Source organism: Onthophagus taurus, chromosome 3 (assembly GCF_036711975.1).
Source record: "Onthophagus taurus isolate NC chromosome 3, IU_Otau_3.0, whole genome shotgun sequence".
NCBI classification, from domain to species: domain Eukaryota; kingdom Metazoa; phylum Arthropoda; class Insecta; order Coleoptera; family Scarabaeidae; genus Onthophagus; species Onthophagus taurus.
Window position 1 is genome coordinate 29,044,685 of NC_091968.1, and position 21,169 is coordinate 29,065,853.

General features: G+C 26.4%; 1 protein-coding gene across 1 annotated transcript; it reads right to left on the reverse strand.

Moving 5' to 3' along the window:
• Positions 1-1,053: 1,053 nt before the first annotated feature.
• On the reverse strand, positions 1,054-20,369 carry LOC111421681 (nose resistant to fluoxetine protein 6). The gene is made up of 9 exons (XM_023054858.2): positions 20,037-20,369; positions 11,837-11,958; positions 11,607-11,765; positions 11,377-11,549; positions 11,084-11,328; positions 10,476-11,032; positions 1,999-2,078; positions 1,721-1,946; positions 1,054-1,665 (listed from the first exon to the last, which is right to left on the reverse strand). The coding sequence occupies exons 1-9, from the start codon at positions 20,275-20,277 to the stop codon at positions 1,207-1,209; spliced, it is 2,262 nt and encodes a 753-aa protein (XP_022910626.1). The 5' UTR covers positions 20,278-20,369; the 3' UTR covers positions 1,054-1,206.
• Between the last annotated feature and the right edge of the window lie 800 nt (positions 20,370-21,169).

A 21,169-nucleotide genomic window follows, 5' to 3' on the forward strand; every position in this document is an offset into this window, starting at 1 on the left:
GCCAAACCTGACGCCATGTTATGAGTTGTCAAGGTATGGTAGGTGATGCTATTAGTGATAAAGATTTGGCAACTCGCGATAAGATGTCGGATTTTAAATCGAGGTCATAAAACAAGATGCCGCCAACATCAAACGAATCGACGTCAATGTCATTTCTCGTTATTCTGTGACTAAGTCTTCTTCCTTTCTGCCCAGTGTGCTTCTTCTATTTCCAGCCTCTTTAGTCTTTAGTCTCTTTAGTCTCTCCTCAATTTCCTTTCTTTCTGCACAGCCTCCATTCAGTTTTTTAGTCTCTGTTTAGTCTCTTTCTTTTATAACTAGTCTCTTTCGTGTCTTTTTAGTCTTTGCTCAATGTCCCTCTTTTCTCCCCAGCGTCTTTCATATATTTCAGTCTATTCAGTCTCTTCCCTCTATTCGCAATCTCCTTCATATCTTTTCTAGTTTGTACTCAATCTCATTTCATGCATCTTGTCTCTGCTCACTTTCCTTTCTTTCTGCCCAGCCTCCATTCCGCTGCTTCAGTCTCTGCTCAGCGTTTTTCTTCCATTTGCAATCTCTTTCTAGTCTCCACTCAATCTCCTTCCTTTCTGCCCAGTATGCTTCTTCCATTTCCAGTCTCTTTCATGACTCTTCAGTCTCTATTCAATTTCCTTTCTTTCTACCCAGCCTCCATTCTGCGTTTCTTTCTATTACTACTTCTCAGATTTCTTCTGATCAACGTCTCTTTTGTATTTACAATCTTCTTCTTTACTTTTACAGTCTCTTTCTGCAGTTTTCTTTTCGGTCTCGTTTTTAAATTGTCACTCTCTTCGTTGTTTTTCCAGTTTCTGTTGATTTTTGATGAGTTTATTTTGATCTGGATATTGAAAAATCAAATGTAGGTATTAAGCAAAGACAATTTTTTGAAGGTTAGATTCATCAAAATTTATTTAATAAACAATATTCTACACAAGTTAAGATTAATTCTAAATACAATCTAAGTATAAAGGTTAAAAATAAATTAAAATCTAAAATTGCTTCGAATCCTTACTAGATATATACATGTATTTTTTTTCGTTAATCTTTTTTCTTTGGGGGCTTATAAAAACATATAAAAAATATATCACTTTTCAATAAAACTTATATCTATAATCAATTATTAATGGTACTAATATCTACTCAAAAATAGAGATTGAACGGAATCATAAAAAGCTTTTATGACTCATATTATGGGTTTATCCTTTTCGGTTTACTAATTGGTAACGTTTGGATGATTTTTAACATAGAGACAACCGGGGCTTCGAACATTAAGGAAATAACAAAGCCAAAAACGTACGACATGACAACTTGACCGATGAAAACCGCGATCATTAATGGCTTTCCTAGATGCAACGGGCTGTCCATGTGCATTACCATCACTCTCATTACAAGTGGATGTAAGAGGTAAGCGCAATAAGTTATTCTGCTAACGGGGTATAAAATGGTTGCTGATAAAATCGAATTTATAAATCCACCATTTCCTGTTGCGCAAGCTACGATAATCCAAGCTAATCCCAAAGCCCACGCTGAGTGACTTAAGCTGCTATAAGCAGCACCGGCTAAAGGAGATAAATCAACTTCGTATAAACCATAAACTAACGATAAAAGACAAGCGGCTGATGCCAACCACCCAACGAGGTTTCCAAGCTAAAATAAAATATTAAATTAATTAGGTTATAAAGAATAAAAGAAATAAACTCACTAAAGATATTCTTATGCGACAATTTGTTTTGAATAATAACCACCCAGAACACATCCCGATTAAATAAGGTCCCAATCTGGTCCAAGGTTTATCATAAATTTTATCAAACAAAGCTAAAGGATCGTTCGTAGATGGGGAATGTTCATTATCATAGGAAATATATGCCGTAGTAATCCAAGAACTTAATAAGAAAACCACCATGCTTATAACGGCCGTTTTAAAATAACTAAAACATCCAATAAGTAATAATTAAATTAAAATTGGCATTTTAAACAAACCTTGCTGCAACAATCAAAAAGATTGCCCCCAAAACGTAAAATTGAGTGTCATCGCTTAAATACCAACTCCATAACATGCACTGAAATAAATCACCGAAATAGATTTTTAATATTAACAAATAAAGGGATTTTTCATTATGAGCGATGCATTTTGTATTTAACATATCTCGAATAAGAGTGAAGTTGACTTTGCAATTCTTTCAAATTTTGAAAAATTCTACGATACTTTCTAGTTCTAGGTCTAGTGTTCTAGTTTTACACTGTCACTAGAACTAACACAAGACCTAGAACTAGAATCATTCGGGTTTAGCCGTTTTGAGAGACGTGAGGCTAAATCCGAATGTTTCTAGTTTTCGGTCTAGTGTTAGTTCTAGTTTTAAATGATATTTAGCGTTATGTTGTGGTATATTTCTTGGATATTTCAATAATATTATCTTATTGTTTTTATATCACATCATAAACTGGAATCTTTAAGCTTCAATTTAACATACTTATCATATCATGATTCTTAAAAACACAATAGATATCATTTTTTGAAAGTTTTGTATTTTCTTCGATTTATAAATTTGACAGTTTCTCCTTTAATCAGTTTTTCTTGGAAATTTCAATAATATTATCTTATTGTTTTTATATCACATCATAATCTAGAATCTTTAAGCTTCAATTTACCATACATATCATACCATCATTCTTAAAAACACAGTAGATATGATTTTTTGAAAATTGAGTATTTTCTTTGATTTCTAAATTTGACAGTTTCTCCTTTAATCAGTTTTTCTTGGAAATTTCAATAATATTATCTTATTGTTTTTGTATCACATCATAAACTAGAATCTTTAAGCTTCAATTTAACATACATATCATATCATGATTCTTAAAAACACACTAGATATGATTTTTTGAAAATTTAGTATTTTTTTGATTTATGCATTTAACAGTTTTTTCTTTAATAAGTGTTTCTTGGAAATTTCAATAATATTATCTTATTGTTTTTACATCACATCATAAACTAAAATCTTTAAGCTTCAATTTAACATACTTATCATATCATGATTCTTAAAAACACAATAGATATCATTTTTTGAAAATTTAGCATTTTCTTCGATTTATAAATTTGACAGTTTTTTCTTTAGTAAGCTTTTCTTGGAAATTTCAATAATATTATCTTATTGTTTTTATATCACGTCATAAACTAGAATCTTTAAGCTTCAATTTAACATACATATCATATCATGACTCTTAAAAACACAGTAGATATCATTTTTTGAAAACTTAGCATTTTCTTCGATTTATAAATTTGACAGTTTTTTCTTTAGTAATCTTTTCTTGGAAATTTCAATAATATTATCTTATTGTTTTTCTATCACATCATAAACTAGAGTCTTTAAGCTTCAATTTAACATACTTATCATATCATGATTCTTAAAAACACAATAGATATCATTTTTTGAAAATTTAGCATTTTCTTCGATTTATAAATTTGACAGTTTTTTCTTTAATAAGTTTTTCTTGGAAATTTCAATAATATTATCTTATTGTTTTTATATCACATCATAAACTAGAATCTTTAAGCTTCAATTTAACATACTTATCATATCATGATTCTTAAAAACACAATAGATATCATTTTTTGAAAATTTAGCATTTTCTTCGATTTATAAATTTGACAGTTTTTTCTTTAATAAGTTTTTCTTGGAAATTTCAATAATATTATCTTATTGTTTTTGTATCACATCATAAACTAGAATCTTTAAGCTTCAATTTAACATACATATCATATCATGATTCTTAAAAACACACTAGATATGATTTTTTGAAAATTTAGTATTTTTTTGATTTATGCATTTAACAGTTTTTTCTTTAATAAGTGTTTCTTGGAAATTTCAATAATATTATCTTATTGTTTTTACATCACATCATAAACTAAAATCTTTAAGCTTCAATTTAACATACTTATCATATCATGATTCTTAAAAACACAATAGATATCATTTTTTGAAAATTTAGCATTTTCTTCGATTTATAAATTTGACAGTTTTTTCTTTAGTAAGCTTTTCTTGGAAATTTCAATAATATTATCTTATTGTTTTTATATCACGTCATAAACTAGAATCTTTAAGCTTCAATTTAACATACATATCATATCATGACTCTTAAAAACACAGTAGATATCATTTTTTGAAAACTTAGCATTTTCTTCGATTTATAAATTTGACAGTTTTTTCTTTAGTAATCTTTTCTTGGAAATTTCAATAATATTATCTTATTGTTTTTCTATCACATCATAAACTAGAGTCTTTAAGCTTCAATTTAACATACTTATCATATCATGATTCTTAAAAACACAATAGATATCATTTTTTGAAAATTTAGCATTTTCTTCGATTTATAAATTTGACAGTTTTTTCTTTAATAAGTTTTTCTTGGAAATTTCAATAATATTATTTTATTGTTTTTATATCACATCATAAACTAGAATCTTTAAGCTTCAATTTAACATACATATCATATCATGATTCTTAAAAACACAATAGATATCATTTTTTGAAAATTTAGTATTTTCTTAGATTTATAAATTTGACAGTTTCTCCTTTAATCAGATTTTCTTGGAAATTTCAATAATATTATTTTATTGTTTTTATATCACATCATAAACTAGAATCTTTAAGCTTCAATTTAACATACATATCATATCATGATTCTTAAAAACACAGTAGATATGTTTTTTTGAAAATTTAGTATTTTCTTTGATTTATAAATTTGACAGTTTCTTCTTTAATGAGGTTTTCTTGGAAATTTCAATAATATTATCTTATTGTTTTTATATCACATCATAAACTAAAATCTTTAAGCTTCAATTTAACATACTTATCATATCATGATTCTTAAAAACACAATAGATATCATTTTTTGAAAATTTAGCATTTTCGTCGATTTATAAATTTGACAGTTTTTTCTTTAAAAAGCTTTTCTTGGAAATTTCAATAACATTATCTTATTGTTTTTATATCACATCATAAACTAAAATCTTTAAGCTTCAATTTAACATATTTATCATATCACGATTCTTAAAAACACAATAGATATCATTTTTTGAAAATTTAGTATTTTCTTGGATTTATAAATTTGACAGTTTCTCCTTTAATCAGTTTTTCTTGGAAATTTCAATAATATTATCTTATTGTTTTTATATCACATCATAAACTAGAATCTTTAAGCTTCAATTTAACATATTTATCATATCATGATTCTTAAAAACACGATAGATATCATTTTTTGAAAATTTAGTATTTTCTTCGATTTCTAAATTTGACAGTTTCTCCTTTAATCAGTTTTTCTTGGAAATTTCAATAATATTATCTTATTGTTTTTATATCACATCATAAACTAGAATCTTTAAGCTTCAATTTAACATACATATCATATCATGATTCTTAAAAACACAGTAGATATGATTTTTTGAAAATTTAGTGTTTTCTTTGATTTATAAATTTGACAGTTTCTCCTTTAATCAGTTTTTCTTGGAAATTTCAATAATATTATCTTATTGTTTTTATATCACATCATAAACTAGAATCTTTAAGCTTCAATTTAACATACTTATCATGCCAGGATTCTTAAAAACACGATAGATATCATTTTTTGAAAATTTAGTATTTTCTTCGATTTATAAATTTGACAGTTTCTCCTTTAATCAGTTTTTCTTGGAAATTTCAATAATATTATCTTATTGTTTTTATATCACATCATAAACTAGAATCTTTAAGCTTCAATTTAACATATTTATCATATCATGATTCTTAAAAACACGATAGATATCATTTTTTGAAAATTTAGTATTTTCTTCGATTTCTAAATTTGACAGTTTCTCCTTTAATCAGTTTTTCTTGGAAATTTCAATAATATTATCTTATTGTTTTTATATCACATCATAAACTAGAATCTTTAAGCTTCAATTTAACATACATATCATATCATGATTCTTAAAAACACAGTAGATATGATTTTTTGAAAATTTAGTGTTTTCTTTGATTTATAAATTTGACAGTTTCTCCTTTAATCAGTTTTTCTTGGAAATTTCAATAATATTATCTTATTGTTTTTATATCACATCATAAACTAGAATCTTTAAGCTTCAATTTAACATACTTATCATGCCAGGATTCTTAAAAACACGATAGATATCATTTTTTGAAAATTTAGTATTTTCTTCGATTTATAAATTTGACAGTTTCTCCTTTAATCAGTTTTTCTTGGAAATTTCAATAATATTATCTTATTGTTTTTATATCACATCATAAACTAGAATCTTTAAGCTTCAATTTACCATACATATCATATCATTCTTAAAAAACACAATAGATATCATTTTTTGAAAATTTAGCATTTTCTTCGATTTATAAATTTGACAGTTTTTTCTTTAGTAAGCTTTTCTTGGAAATTTCAATAATATTATCTTATTGTTTTTATATCACATCATAAACTAGAATTTTTAAGCTTCAATTTAACATATTTATCATATCATGATTCTTAAAAGCACAATAGATATCATTTTTTGAAAATTTAGTATTTTCTTAGATTTATAAATTTGACAGTTTCTCCTTTAATCAGTTTTTCTTGGAAATTTCAATAATATTATCTTATTGTTTCTACATCACATCATAAACTAAAATCTTTAAGCTTCAATTTAACATACTTATCATATCATGATTCTTAAAAACACAATAGATATCATTTTTTGAAAATTTAGCATTTTCTTCGATTTATAAATTTGACAGTTTTTTCTTTAGTAAGCTTTTCTTGGAAATTTCAATAATATTATCTTATTGTTTTTATATCACGTCATAAACTAGAATCTTTAAGCTTCAATTTAACATACATATCATATCATGATTCTTAAAAACACACTAGATATGATTTTTTGAAAATTTAGTATTTTTTTGATTTATGCATTTAACAGTTTTTTCTTTAATAAGTGTTTCTTGGAAATTTCAATAATATTATCTTATTGTTTTTACATCACATCATAAACTAAAATCTTTAAGCTTCAATTTAACATACTTATCATATCATGATTCTTAAAAACACCATAGATATCATTTTTTGAAAATTTAGTATTTTCTTCGATTTATAAATTTGACAGTTCTTTCTTTAGTAAGCTTTTCTAGGATATTTCAATAATATTATCTTATTGTTTTTATATCACATCATAAACTAGAATCTTTAAGCTTCAATTTCACATACATATCATATCATGATTCTTAAAAATACAGTTGATATGATTTTTTGAAAATTTAGTATTTTTTTGATTTATAAATTTGACAGTTTCTCCTTTAATCAGTTTTTCTTGGAAATTTCAATAATATTATCTTATTGTTTTTATATCACATCATAAACTAGAATCTTTAAGCTTCAATTTAACATACATATCATATCATGATTCTTAAAAACACAGTAGATATGATTTTTTGAAAATTTAGTGTTTTCTTTGATTTATAAATTTGACAGTTTCTCCTTTAATCAGTTTTTCTTGGAAATTTCAATAATATTATCTTATTGTTTTTATATCACATCATAAACTAGAATCTTTAAGCTTCAATTTAACATACTTATCATGCCAGGATTCTTAAAAACACGATAGATATCATTTTTTGAAAATTTAGTATTTTCTTCGATTTATAAATTTGACAGTTTCTCCTTTAATCAGTTTTTCTTGGAAATTTCAATAATATTATCTTATTGTTTTTATATCACATCATAAACTAGAATCTTTAAGCTTCAATTTACCATACATATCATATCATTCTTAAAAAACACAATAGATATCATTTTTTGAAAATTTAGCATTTTCTTCGATTTATAAATTTGACAGTTTTTTCTTTAGTAAGCTTTTCTTGGAAATTTCAATAATATTATCTTATTGTTTTTATATCACATCATAAACTAGAATTTTTAAGCTTCAATTTAACATATTTATCATATCATGATTCTTAAAAGCACAATAGATATCATTTTTTGAAAATTTAGTATTTTCTTAGATTTATAAATTTGACAGTTTCTCCTTTAATCAGTTTTTCTTGGAAATTTCAATAATATTATCTTATTGTTTCTACATCACATCATAAACTAAAATCTTTAAGCTTCAATTTAACATACTTATCATATCATGATTCTTAAAAACACAATAGATATCATTTTTTGAAAATTTAGCATTTTCTTCGATTTATAAATTTGACAGTTTTTTCTTTAGTGAGCTTTTCTTGGAAATTTCAATAATATTATCTTATTGTTTTTATATCACGTCATAAACTAGAATCTTTAAGCTTCAATTTAACATACATATCATATCATGATTCTTAAAAACACACTAGATATGATTTTTTGAAAATTTAGTATTTTTTTGATTTATGCATTTAACAGTTTTTTCTTTAATAAGTGTTTCTTGGAAATTTCAATAATATTATCTTATTGTTTTTACATCACATCATAAACTAAAATCTTTAAGCTTCAATTTAACATACTTATCATATCATGATTCTTAAAAACACCATAGATATCATTTTTTGAAAATTTAGTATTTTCTTCGATTTATAAATTTGACAGTTCTTTCTTTAGTAAGCTTTTCTAGGATATTTCAATAATATTATCTTATTGTTTTTATATCACATCATAAACTAGAATCTTTAAGCTTCAATTTCACATACATATCATATCATGATTCTTAAAAACACAGTTGATATGATTTTTTGAAAATTTAGTATTTTTTTGATTTATAAATTTAACAGTTTTCCTTAATAATGTTTTCTTGGAAATTTCAATAATATTATCTTAATGTTTTTATATCACACCATAAACTAGAATCTTTAAGCTTCAATTTAACATACTTATCATATCATGATTCTTAAAAACACGATAGATATCATTTTTTGAAAATTTAGTATTTTCTTCGATTTCTAAATTTGACAGTTTCTCCTTTAATCAGTTTTTCTTGAAAATTTCAATAATATTATCTTATTGTTTTTATATCACACCATAAACTAGAATCTTTAAGCTTCAATTTAACATACTTATCATATCATGATTCTTAAAAACACAATAGATATCATTTTTTGAAAATTTAGTATTTTCTTAGATTTATAAATTTGACAGTTTCTCCTTTAATTAGTTTTCCTTGGAAATTTCAATAATATTATCTTATTGTTTTTATATCACATCATAAACTAGAATCTTTAAGCTTCAATTTACCATACATATCATATCATCATTCTTAAAAACACAGTAGATATGAGTTTTTGAAAATTGAGTATTTTCTTTGATTTCTAAATTTGACAGTTTCTCCTTTAATCAGTTTTTCTTGGAAATTTCAATAATATTATCTTATTGTTTTTATATCACATCATAAACTAGAATCTTTAAGCTTTAATTTAACATACATATCATATCATGATTCTTAAAAACACAGTAGATATGATTTTTTGGAAATGTAGTATTTTTTGGATTTATAAATTTGACAGTTTTTTCTTTAATAAGTTTTTCTTGGAAATTTCAATAATATTATCTTATTGTTTTTGTATCACATCATAAACTAAAATCTTTAAGATTCAATTTAACATACATATCATATCATGATTCTTAAAAACACAGTAGATATGTTTTTTGAAAATTTAGTATTTCTTTGATTTATGCATTTAACAGTTTTTTCTTTAATAAGTTTTTCTTGGAAATTTCAATAATATTATCTTATTGTTTTTATATCACATCATAAACTAGAATCTTTAAGCTTCAATTTAACATACTTATCATGCCATGATTCTTAAAAACACGATAGATATCATTTTTTGAAAATTTAGTATTTTCTTCGATTTATAAATTTGACAGTTTCTCCTTTAATCAGCTTTTCTTGGAAATTTCAATAATATTATCTTATTGTTTTTATATCACATCATAAACTAGAATCTTTAAGCTTTAATTTAACATACATATCATATCATGATTCTTAAAAACACAGTAGATATGATTTTTTGAAAATGTAGTATTTTTTGGATTTATAAATTTGACAGTTTTTTCTTTAATCAGTTTTTCTTGGAAATTTCAATAATATTATCTTATTGTTTTTATATCACATCATAAACTAGAATCTTTAAGCTTCAATTTAACATACCTATCATATCATGATTCTTAAAAACACAATAGATATCATTTTTTGAAAATTTAGTATTTTCTTCGATTTATAAATTTGACAGTTTCTCCTTTAATCAGTTTTTGGAAATTTCAATTATATTATCTTATTGTTTTTATATCACATCATAAACTAGAATCTTTAAGCTTCAATTTAACAAACATATCATATCATGATACTTAAAAACACAGTAGATATGACTTTCTGACCGATACTTTCTAGGTCTAGTTTTAGTGCTAGTATAAAACCACAAAATGCGTAGCTCTTAATGAAAAAACCTTTAGTTGTTTATTATTACCATTTCACTATCCGGAAATAAAGTGTTAATAAACAACATATTCCTCCACCAATATTTCGGGCAATTAACGTGATCCATAGTTGGCGGTTCAAAAACGGAATTTTGTTGGAACCATTTCATCGAAACTTCCACCAACCCCAAAGAGAACATGTAAGGGGCCGTTAATCTCGCGAATCGGTACGCAACCAATCCTAAAAAGTGCATGCACCCAGAAACGAAACCTTTACGACCAAGTGCGTCTAATTTTCCTTTGGCATTGGTGCGGAAATACAAAAATGATACTAAAAGGCCGCTGGTGAAGAAAAATGTGTCGACGCTAAATGCGCCGTTCGTTATCGTTTGGAAGAAAAATTCTTTTTGTACGACTTTGCGGTATTCCATGTTGTCCGAGTATTTAAAACCGATTATGCAGGTGTGACCCAAAATTACCCAAACCATACTAATCGCTTTTAAGCCGTGGATCGTGGAAATTGTGTCCGTTCCAACCGATCGATCGCAAATTGTGTTTATGTTGCGGCGAAGCGAAAACGAAAGGATTATTTGTTTGATGACGGTAACTAAACAAAATCATTATTAAAACTAATTAACTTCATGTTGAAATTAATTACTTGTTAAACAATCCTTAGGATGCGGTTTCGGTTCCATAACAATTTCCGTTTTAGCCTCCAAAGCATTGTTATTTTGTTCCATGTCGAAATCTTTACCACCGTTTTCATTTTGTAATTTAATAACACTCAATTTATTTGGGGTAAAAGTTTTAATTGATTTTTGATCCTTTTTCTCTTGGAAAACCAAAACGTAATCGTAAATCGTTCCGAGGATTAAAAATATTGTTACACCAATAGAAACGAAACTAAAACAAATTGTTTAAGAAAATAATTAGGTTAAAGTAAATAATTACAATAAAATTTTAAACGTTAAATCTCCATAAATATCGAACTCATCATGTACTGATTTAACGGTTTTAATTTCAACGCTTGTTTCGCTCGATTTTGCTGTGGATTCTGCTAAAATCTTAACCTCTTCGTTGGTACAAGAAAGTGGTAAACATAATCCCATTTGTACAATTCTCACCTAAAAAAAATTTGATGTGGTATTTTTGTTTATTAATCAAATTAACTTTTTGTTTACATCATCAGCTAAAGATGAATTTAATTCTAATTTCAACACAAAAAATGATACATCATATGGTGGAATGGAAGAATATGTTAAAATTCCCGTTTCGTAACCAATAGATTGACTTGGAGATGGTTTCTCGGAGATATCTCGAACTGTTCTTGTTAAATTTTGCTGGAAGTTGCATCAAAAATATGAAGAAATAATTTGTGCAACTCTATGTTTACAACTAAAATTTTACTTACTTCTGCTTCGATTTTATGTTTAATATTTTTCGGTGCAATGTTTTCGCATAAATTTTGTGAACCCAACCAAAAGCGATTGCCCCAAAACCAGCCCGTTGTATAACGACCACTTGCATCTTCCACTATAACAATTAAAGAAAATTTATTATAAATAATAATAATATTTTTTGGAGTTTAATGTGGTAAAAATGCTTTCAAATGAGTCCAAACTCGATGTTTATGTGTTTAGAGTAAAAAATGACTGGTTTGGATTTGACGTTTGTTAAGGAATAAAATTTTTATCTTCAAAATAGTTAGGATTTAAGAAATGAAACTTTGTGAGGTTATAAAGTAAGGTTTGAGATTATTTTGTACCAAATTATAAGCTTCCAAGTTGATCGATTTATTTTATACAAAAGTTTAAAAATCTTAGTTTGGATTTGATGTTTATTAAAAGTGAGGTTATCGAAAAAATGTTTTTCTCCCAAATGGTTAGGATTTAAGAAATAGAATTTTGTGAGGTTATAAAGTAAGGTTTGAGGTTATGTTAAACCAAATTATAAGCTTCCTGGTTGGCTGCTTAATTTTATTTACAATTTTAAACTCCGAAGTTTGATTTCGACGTTTTCTGAATTTAAGGTTAACAAAAAAAAATTTTTCTCCAAGAATTGTTAAGATTGAAGAAATGAAACTTTGTCAGGTTATAAAGTAAGGTTTGAGGTTATGTTCCAGCAAATTATAAGCTTCCTAGTTGGCTACTTTACTTTATATACAAATTTAAAAATTATAGCTTGATTTTGACGTTTTCTGAAGGCGAGGTTAAAAAAAAATTTTTTTTCTCCAAAATTGTTAAGATTTAAGAAATGAAGCTTTGTGAGGTTATAAAGTAAGGTTTGAGGTTATGTTAAACCAAATTATAAGCTTCCTAGAGTTAGCCGCTTTGTTTTATATACAATTTTAAAATTCATAGTTTGATTTTGACGTTTTCTGAAGGTGAGGTTAACAAAGAACGTTTTCTCCAAAATTGTTAAGATTTAAGAAATGAAACTTTGTGAGGTTATAAAGTAAGGTTTGAGGTTATGTTAAACCAAATTATAAGCTTCCTGGTTGGCTGCTTTATTTTATATACAATTTTAAAATTCATAGTTTGATTTTGACGTTTTCTGACGGTGAGGTTAACAAAAAAAATCATTTCTCCAAAATTGTTAAGATTTAAGAAATGAAACTTTGTGAGGTTATAAAGCAAGGTTTGAGGTTATGTTAAACCAAATTATAAGCTTCCTAGTTGGCTGCTTCATTTTATATACAATTTTAAAATTCATAATTTGATTTTGACGTTTTCTGAAGGTGAGGTTAGCAAAAAAATCATTTCTCCAAAATTGTTAGGATTTAAGAAATGAAACTTTGTGAGGTTATAAAGTAAGGTTTGAGGTTATGTTAAACCAAATTGTAAGCTTCCTAGTTGGCTGCTTTATTTTATATACAATTTTAAAATTCATAATTTGATTTTGACGTTTTCTAAAGGTGAGGTTAGCAAAAAAATCATTTCTCCAAAATTCTTAAGATTTAAGAAATGAAACTTTGTGAGGTTATAAAGTAAGGTTTGAGGTTATGTTAAACCAAATTATAAGCTTCCTAGTTGGCTGCTTTATTTTATACACAATTTTAAAATTCATAGTTTGATTTTGACGTTTTCTGACGGTGAAGTTAACAAAAAAATCATTTCTCCAAAATTCTTAAGATTTAAGAAATGAAACTTTGTGAGGTTATAAAGTAAGGTTTGAGGTTATGTTAAACCAAATTATAAGTTTCCTAGTTGGCTGCTTTATTTTATATACAATTTTAAAATTCATAATTTTTTCGGCTCAATGCACCTTTCAGGGTTACCGATGATGTTAATACCTCAGCTCTGCCGTATCTGCCGTATTTGCGCATAAGTTCTCTCTTGTTCGTGTTTTCTTTCTCTTTTCATGTTCTTTTCTATTTTGTCTATGTTTATGTTTATTATTTTTAAGGGGGTGATTGTGGAAGAACGATAGACTATCGAACATCACCTTTTGTTCATAAATTTAGATATGTAAAAATTTTTTGTATTTTCAATAATATGTACCATGTACCTATATCGATTTTTGTGAACAATAAACTTGTTTATTATTATTATTATTATTATAATTTGATTTTGACGTTTTCTGAAGGTGAGGTTAGCAAAAAAATCATTTCTTCAAAATTGTTAAGATTTAAGAAATGAAACTTTTTGAGGTTATAAAGTAAGCTTTAAGGTTATGTTAAACCAATTTATAAGCTTCCCAGTTGGCTGCTTTATTTTATATCAATTTTAAAAATCATAGTTGATTTTGATGTTTTCTGACGGTGAGGTTAACAAAAAAAATCATTTCTCCAAAATTGTTAAGATTTAAGAAATGAAACTTTGTGAGGTTATAAAGTAAGGTTTGAGGTTATGTTAAACCAAATTATAAGCTTCCTAGCTGGCTGCTTTATTTTATATACAATTTTAAAATTCATAATTTGATTTTGACATTTTCTGAAGGTGAGGTTAGCAAAAAAATCATTTCTCCAAAATTGTTAAGATTTAAGAAATGAAACTTTGTGAGGTTATAAAGGAAGGTTTGAGGTTATGTTAAACCAAATTATAAGCTTCCTAGCTTTCTGCTTTATTTTATACACAATTTTAAAATTCATAGTTTGATTTTGACGTTTTCTGATGGTGAGGTTAACAAAAAAAATCATTTCTCCAAAATTGTTAAGATTTAAGAAATGAAACTTTGTGAGGTTATAAAGTAAACTTTAAGGTTATGTTAAACCAATTTATAAGCTTCCTAGTTGGCTGCTTTATTTTATATACAATTTTAAAATTCATAGTTTGATTTTGACGTTTTCTGACGGTGAGGTTAACAAAAAAAAATCATTTCTCCAAAATTGTTAAGATTTAAGAAATGAAACTTTGTGAGGTTATAAAGTAAGGTTTGAGGTTATGTTAAACCAAATTATAAGCTTCCTAGTTGGCTGCTTTATTTTATATACAATTTTATAATTCATAATTTGATTTTGACGTTTTCTGAAGGTGAGGTTAGCAAAAAAATCGTTTCTCCAAAATTTTTAAGATTTAAGAAATGAAACTTTGTGAGGTTATAAAGTAAGGTTTGAGGTTATGTTAAACCAAATTATAAGCTTCCTAGAGTTAGCCGCTTTATTTTATATACAATTTTAAAATTCATAGTTTGATTTTGACGTTTTCTGAAGGTGAGGTTAACAAAGAACGTTTTCTCCAAAATTGTTAAGATTTACGAAATGAAACTTTGTGAGGTTATAAAGTAAGGTTTGAGGTTATGTTAAACCAAATTATAAGCTTCCTAGAGTTAGCCGCTTTGTTTTATATACAATTTTCAAATTCTTAGTTTGATTTTGACGTTTTCTGAAGGTGAGGTTAGCAAAAAAATCGTTTCTCCAAAATTTTTAAGATTTAAGAAATGAAACTTTGTGAGGTTATAAAGTAAGGTTTGAGGTTATGTTAAACCAAATTATAAGCTTCCTAGAGTTAGCCGCTTTATTTTATATACAATTTTAAAATTCATAGTTTGATTTTGACATTTTCTGAAGGTGAGGTTAACAAAGAACGTTTTCTCCAAAATTGTTAAGATTTACGAAATGAAACTTTGTGAGGTTATAAAGTAAGGTTTGAGGTTATGTTAAACCAAATTATAAGCTTCCTAGAGTTAGCCGCTTTGTTTTATATACAATTTTCAAATTCTTAGTTTGATTTTGACGTTTTCTGAAGGTGAGGTTAGCAAAAAAATCGTTTCTCCAAAATTTTTAAGATTTAAGAAATGAAACTTTGTGAGGTTATAAAGTAAGGTTTGAGGTTATGTTAAACCAAATTATAAGCTTCCTAGAGTTAGCCGCTTTATTTTATATACAATTTTCAAATTCTTAGTTTGATTTTGACGTTTTCTGAAGGTGAGGTTAACAAAGAACGTTTTCTCCAAAATTGTTAAGATTTAAGAAATGAAACTTATTGAGGTTATAAAGTAAGCTTTAAGGTTATCTTAAACCAATTTACAAGCTTCCCAGTTGGCTGCTTTATTTTATATCAATTTTAAAAATCATAGTTTGATTTTGATGTTTTCTGACGGTGAGGTTAACAAAAAAAAACATTTCTCCAAAATTGTTAAGATTTAAGAAATGAAACTTTGTGAGGTTATAAAGTAAGGTTTGAGGTTATGTTAAACCAAATTATAAGCTTCCTAGAGTTAGCCGCTTTGTTTTATATACAATTTTCAAATTCTTAGTTTGATTTTGACGTTTTCTGAAGGTGAGGTTAACAAAGAACGTTTTCTCCAAAATTGTTAAGATTTAAGAAATGAAACTTATTGAGGTTATAAAGTAAGCTTTAAGGTTATCTTAAACCAATTTACAAGCTTCCCAGTTGGCTGCTTTATTTTATATCAATTTTAAAAATCATAGTTTGATTTTGATGTTTTCTGACGGTGAGGTTAACAAAAAAAAACATTTCTCCAAAATTGTTAAGATTTAAGAAATGAAACTTTGTGAGGTTATAAAGTAAGGTTTGAGGTTATGTTAAACCAAATTATAAGCTTCCTAGAGTTAGCCGCTTTATTTTATATACAATTTTAAAATTCATAGTTTGATTTTGATGTTTTCTGACGGTGAGGTTAACAAAAAAAAACATTTCTCCAAAATTGTTAAGATTTAAGAAATGAAACTTTGTGAGGTTATAAAGTAAGGTTTGAGGTTATGTTAAACCAAATTATAAGCTTCCTAGAGTTAGCCGCTTTATTTTATATACAATTTTAAAATTCATAGTTTGATTTTGACGTTTTCTGAAGGTGAGGTTAACAAAGAACGTTTTCTCCAAAATTGTTAAGATTTAAGAAATGAAACTTTGTGAGGTTATAAAGTAAGGTTTGAGGTTATGTTAAACCAAATTATAAGCTTCCTAGAGTTAGCCGCTTTGTTTTATATACAATTTTCAAATTCTTAGTTTGATTTTGACGTTTTCTGAAGGTGAGGTTAACAAAGAACGTTTTCTCCAAAATTGTTAAGATTTAAGAAATGAAACTTATTGAGGTTATAAAGTAAGCTTTAAGGTTATCTTAAACCAATTTACAAGCTTCCCAGTTGGCTGCTTTATTTTATATCAATTTTAAAAATCATAGTTTGATTTTGATGTTTTCTGACGGTGAGGTTAACAAAAAAAAACATTTCTCCAAAATTGTTAAGATTTAAGAAATGAAACTTTGTGAGGTTATAAAGTAAGGTTTGAGGTTATGTTAAACCAAATTATAAGCTTCCTAGAGTTAGCCGCTTTATTTTATATACAATTTTAAAATTCATAGTTTGATTTTGACGTTTTCTGAAGGTGAGGTTAACAAAGAACGTTTTCTCCAAAATTGTTAAGATTTAAGAAATGAAACTTTGTGAGGTTATAAAGTAAGGTTTGAGGTTATGTTAAACCAAATTATAAGCTTCCTAGAGTTAGCCGCTTTGTTTTATATACAATTTTCAAATTCTTAGTTTGATTTTGACGTTTTCTGAAGGTGAGGTTAACAAAGAACGTTTTCTCCAAAATTGTTAAGATTTAAGAAATGAAACTTATTGAGGTTATAAAGTAAGCTTTAAGGTTATCTTAAACCAATTTACAAGCTTCCCAGTTGGCTGCTTTATTTTATATCAATTTTAAAAATCATAGTTTGATTTTGATGTTTTCTGACGGTGAGGTTAACAAAAAAAAACATTTCTCCAAAATTGTTAAGATTTAAGAAATGAAACTTTGTGAGGTTATAAAGTAAGGTTTGAGGTTATGTTAAACCAAATTATAAGCTTCCTAGAGTTAGCCGCTTTATTTTATATACAATTTTAAAATTCATAGTTTGATTTTGACGTTTTCTGAAGGTGAGGTTAACAAAGAACGTTTTCTCCAAAATTGTTAAGATTTAAGAAATGAAACATTGTGAGGTTATAAAGTAAGGTTTGAGGTTATCTTAAACCAAATTATAAGCTTCCTAGAGTTAGCCGCTTTGTTTTATATACAATTTTCAAATTCTTAGTTTGATTTTGACGTTTTCTGAAGGTGAGGTTAACAAAGAACGTTTTCTCCAAAATTGTTAAGATTTAAGAAATGAAACTTATTGAGGTTATAAAGTAAGCTTTAAGGTTATCTTAAACCAATTTACAAGCTTCCCAGTTGGCTGCTTTATTTTATATCAATTTTAAAAATCATAGTTTGATTTTGATGTTTTCTGACGGTGAGGTTAACAAAAAAAAACATTTCTCCAAAATTGTTAAGATTTAAGAAATGAAACTTTGTGAGGTTATAAAGTAAGGTTTGAGGTTATATTAAACCAAATTGTAAGCTTCCTAGTTGGCTGCTTTATTTTATATACAATTTTAAAATTCATAATTTCTTTTTGACGTTTTCTGAAGGTGAGGTTAGCAAAAAAATCATTTCTCCAAAATTCTTAAGATTTAAGAAATGAAGCTTTGTGAGGTTATAAAGTAAGGTTTGAGGTTATGTTAAACCAAATTATAAGCTTCCTAGTTGGCTACTTTATTTTATATACAATTTTAAAAATTCTTGTTGGAATATGACGTTTTCTGAAGGTAAGGTTCAAAAAATCTTTTTTTTTCAAAATTGTTAACATTTAAGAAATGAAACTTTTTGAGGTTATAAAGTAAGATTTGAGGTTATTTTAAACCAAATTATAAGCTTCCTAGTTGGCTGCTTTATTTAATATAAAATTTTAAAAATCATTGTTTGAATTTAATGTTTGTGGAAAGTTTTGTGTCTAATGTTAATGTTAATTTCCCTTAATTTTTTGTGTATCAAGTTTCTTAGATACTTTTTAATGTTGATTAAGGCCACTTCAAGTTGTCGATTTCTATCAAAACCACGCAATTTACAAGAATCGACCGTGAGTCAGTTCCAATTGATTTGCAACGTCAACATTAACTTTCAATCGGGGTCAACTTAATACTAGCGCTAAATTAATAGGAATTGTAAAGTTAATAATAATAATAACCGTTTTAATGTGTAAGAGGTGTTACGAGAGAAATTTCGTTTTCACTTCCGAATCGCCCTCGTTGCATAATGAAATTATTCCAGAAACGATAACGCCATCCGCTTAAATTGCTGTTTTTAGTTGTATAACGAGAGCAAAAGTGAAACAAAAATGAAAGAAAATAGAACTGGAAATTAATCAAGTTCGAAGACGTCAAGGACATATTACTTTTTAATTTTAATTGCTTATTGTGAAACTTTGAAAAAAACGTTTTATTAGTTTCTTGAAATTAATATCGTTTAACAATTCCAATAAGGAAGTTGGTAATAAAACACCAATAACATTAAAGAAAATGTTATTTCGTGTTAATAAAAAAAGTGAAAAATATTTTTAAATGTTATAACATAATTTTTCAGTCCAATTCGTGCCTTAATGAGTGTGTTATTAAATACGTAAATAAGATCGGGAAAAAAATAGAGCTTTTATGGTAAATCATTCCTCGAAGTGGATCGATTGGGTAACAGAATTCATAAGAAGGCATCCGGTAACTTTCACCTTCGACGCGCGAAGACGTCGAACGAAGAAATTTTAAACAAGAAACTTTGCTTTCTATAGCGGACTTTAAAACATCACGATGACCAATATAAAATAAAATAGACGTAATCGCCAATTTCGTAATATTAAAACCCGATTTTAATTTACAATATTTCACACAACAATTAATTTATTAACAATTATTTTAACAATTTCTCTTTTATTCATATATTATTTTCATTTCATAACCGAATGTTATCCAACATGTCCGGTTTTTTATATTTAAGGAGAAAGCTCGTTACTAAAAAAATTTCTGCGTGATTTTGTAACAAATTTCAACTTGACCGTTACGTCGATTTTCAATATAGAAGTACCAATTGAATTTTTTATTGCAATTAACAACAAAAAATACATAGAACTCACCCTTTACGTAATCAAAGGAGTCTTTCTTTGAATAGCAATGCGAGGATAACGAAATCGACAAATTTTTATTACTTTAAAGGCCAACCCAAGTGAATTACGCAAGATCAAACAATTATAATCTAGAAAAATTGAGCAAATAAATCAGAACGAGAAGGGCGGTAGCCTTTCACCTTCATAGAAACAACTTGAACTTTAAAACGCAGTTTAAACTTATTATTAATTCTTACTTTTCAATGCCCATTCTTCGTTATTTTTCAATCCCCGAATGTAAGTTTCAACGTCCCGCGAACAATTTTTACTCAAAACGTTTTGAAACTCGTTAAATTTTATGCCCAAATAATTGTAATCGAAAATATCTAAAACCCTCGAGATTTTCGTAACGGTTTCACCATCACTTTCACGATTTTCAATACTTTTGGCCGCGAATATCGCGTTGAAAAAGACGAGCACAAATAGAAAATAGTACATCTTTTCGATACGCTGCCGGCGAACGTTATCGTTACTGAAAAGTCTCGTTTGGTCACCTTCGCGGTTTCGTTTGCGTTCTGTTCCTTCGTTGTCTTTCGGCCAAAGACTTTCTCCGGGTTAACACTTTTGTGCGCCGAGCATTTCCTCCTTTAAGAGTGTTACGTATTATAAATGTGTATGTGTGTTTCACGATATCCAAATGGAAAGTGAAATTTCAAAGTTTGAATAATTTATTATTATAAATTTATTATTTAAAATAATTTTTTGAATTATATTTTTTATTTAGTCGCCATCTATTATCACTTTTAATAATTAATTATATTTTTTTCAATAACATTAAAATAACAACTTTTATTTTTTTATTCCTTTATTATAATAAATAATAATTTAAACATTTTATATTATTAATAACGATTAATATTTAAACATTTTAATTAATTGTAAAAAAAATTGATCTTATCGCCATCTATTATCATAACCATCAAACTATCTTACAATCTTTAAATTTTGTTGCATCTTAGGTTACAATTATTAATATTTAAAGCAAAAATAATTAAAGTCCCTTATTATTATTATAAATAATAATAATTTTATGCCATTAACTTATAAACAATCTAATTCAGTATAAAAAAATAAATAAATATTAATACCGCCATCTATTATCACAATAACGAATCATCTATCAATCATTTAAAGTTTAATGCATTTTAGGCTATAATCTTGTTTATAGATATAAACAAGGGTTATAATAATCATTATTTATATCAAAAATGATTGTACTCGTTTAAAAGCCGTTATATACCCACCTGTGGACCAAGTAGCGTAAGACAACCTCAAAAACAATTTTATTTATTTATTAACTTTGTTTTCAATAATATTAAAATCACAACTT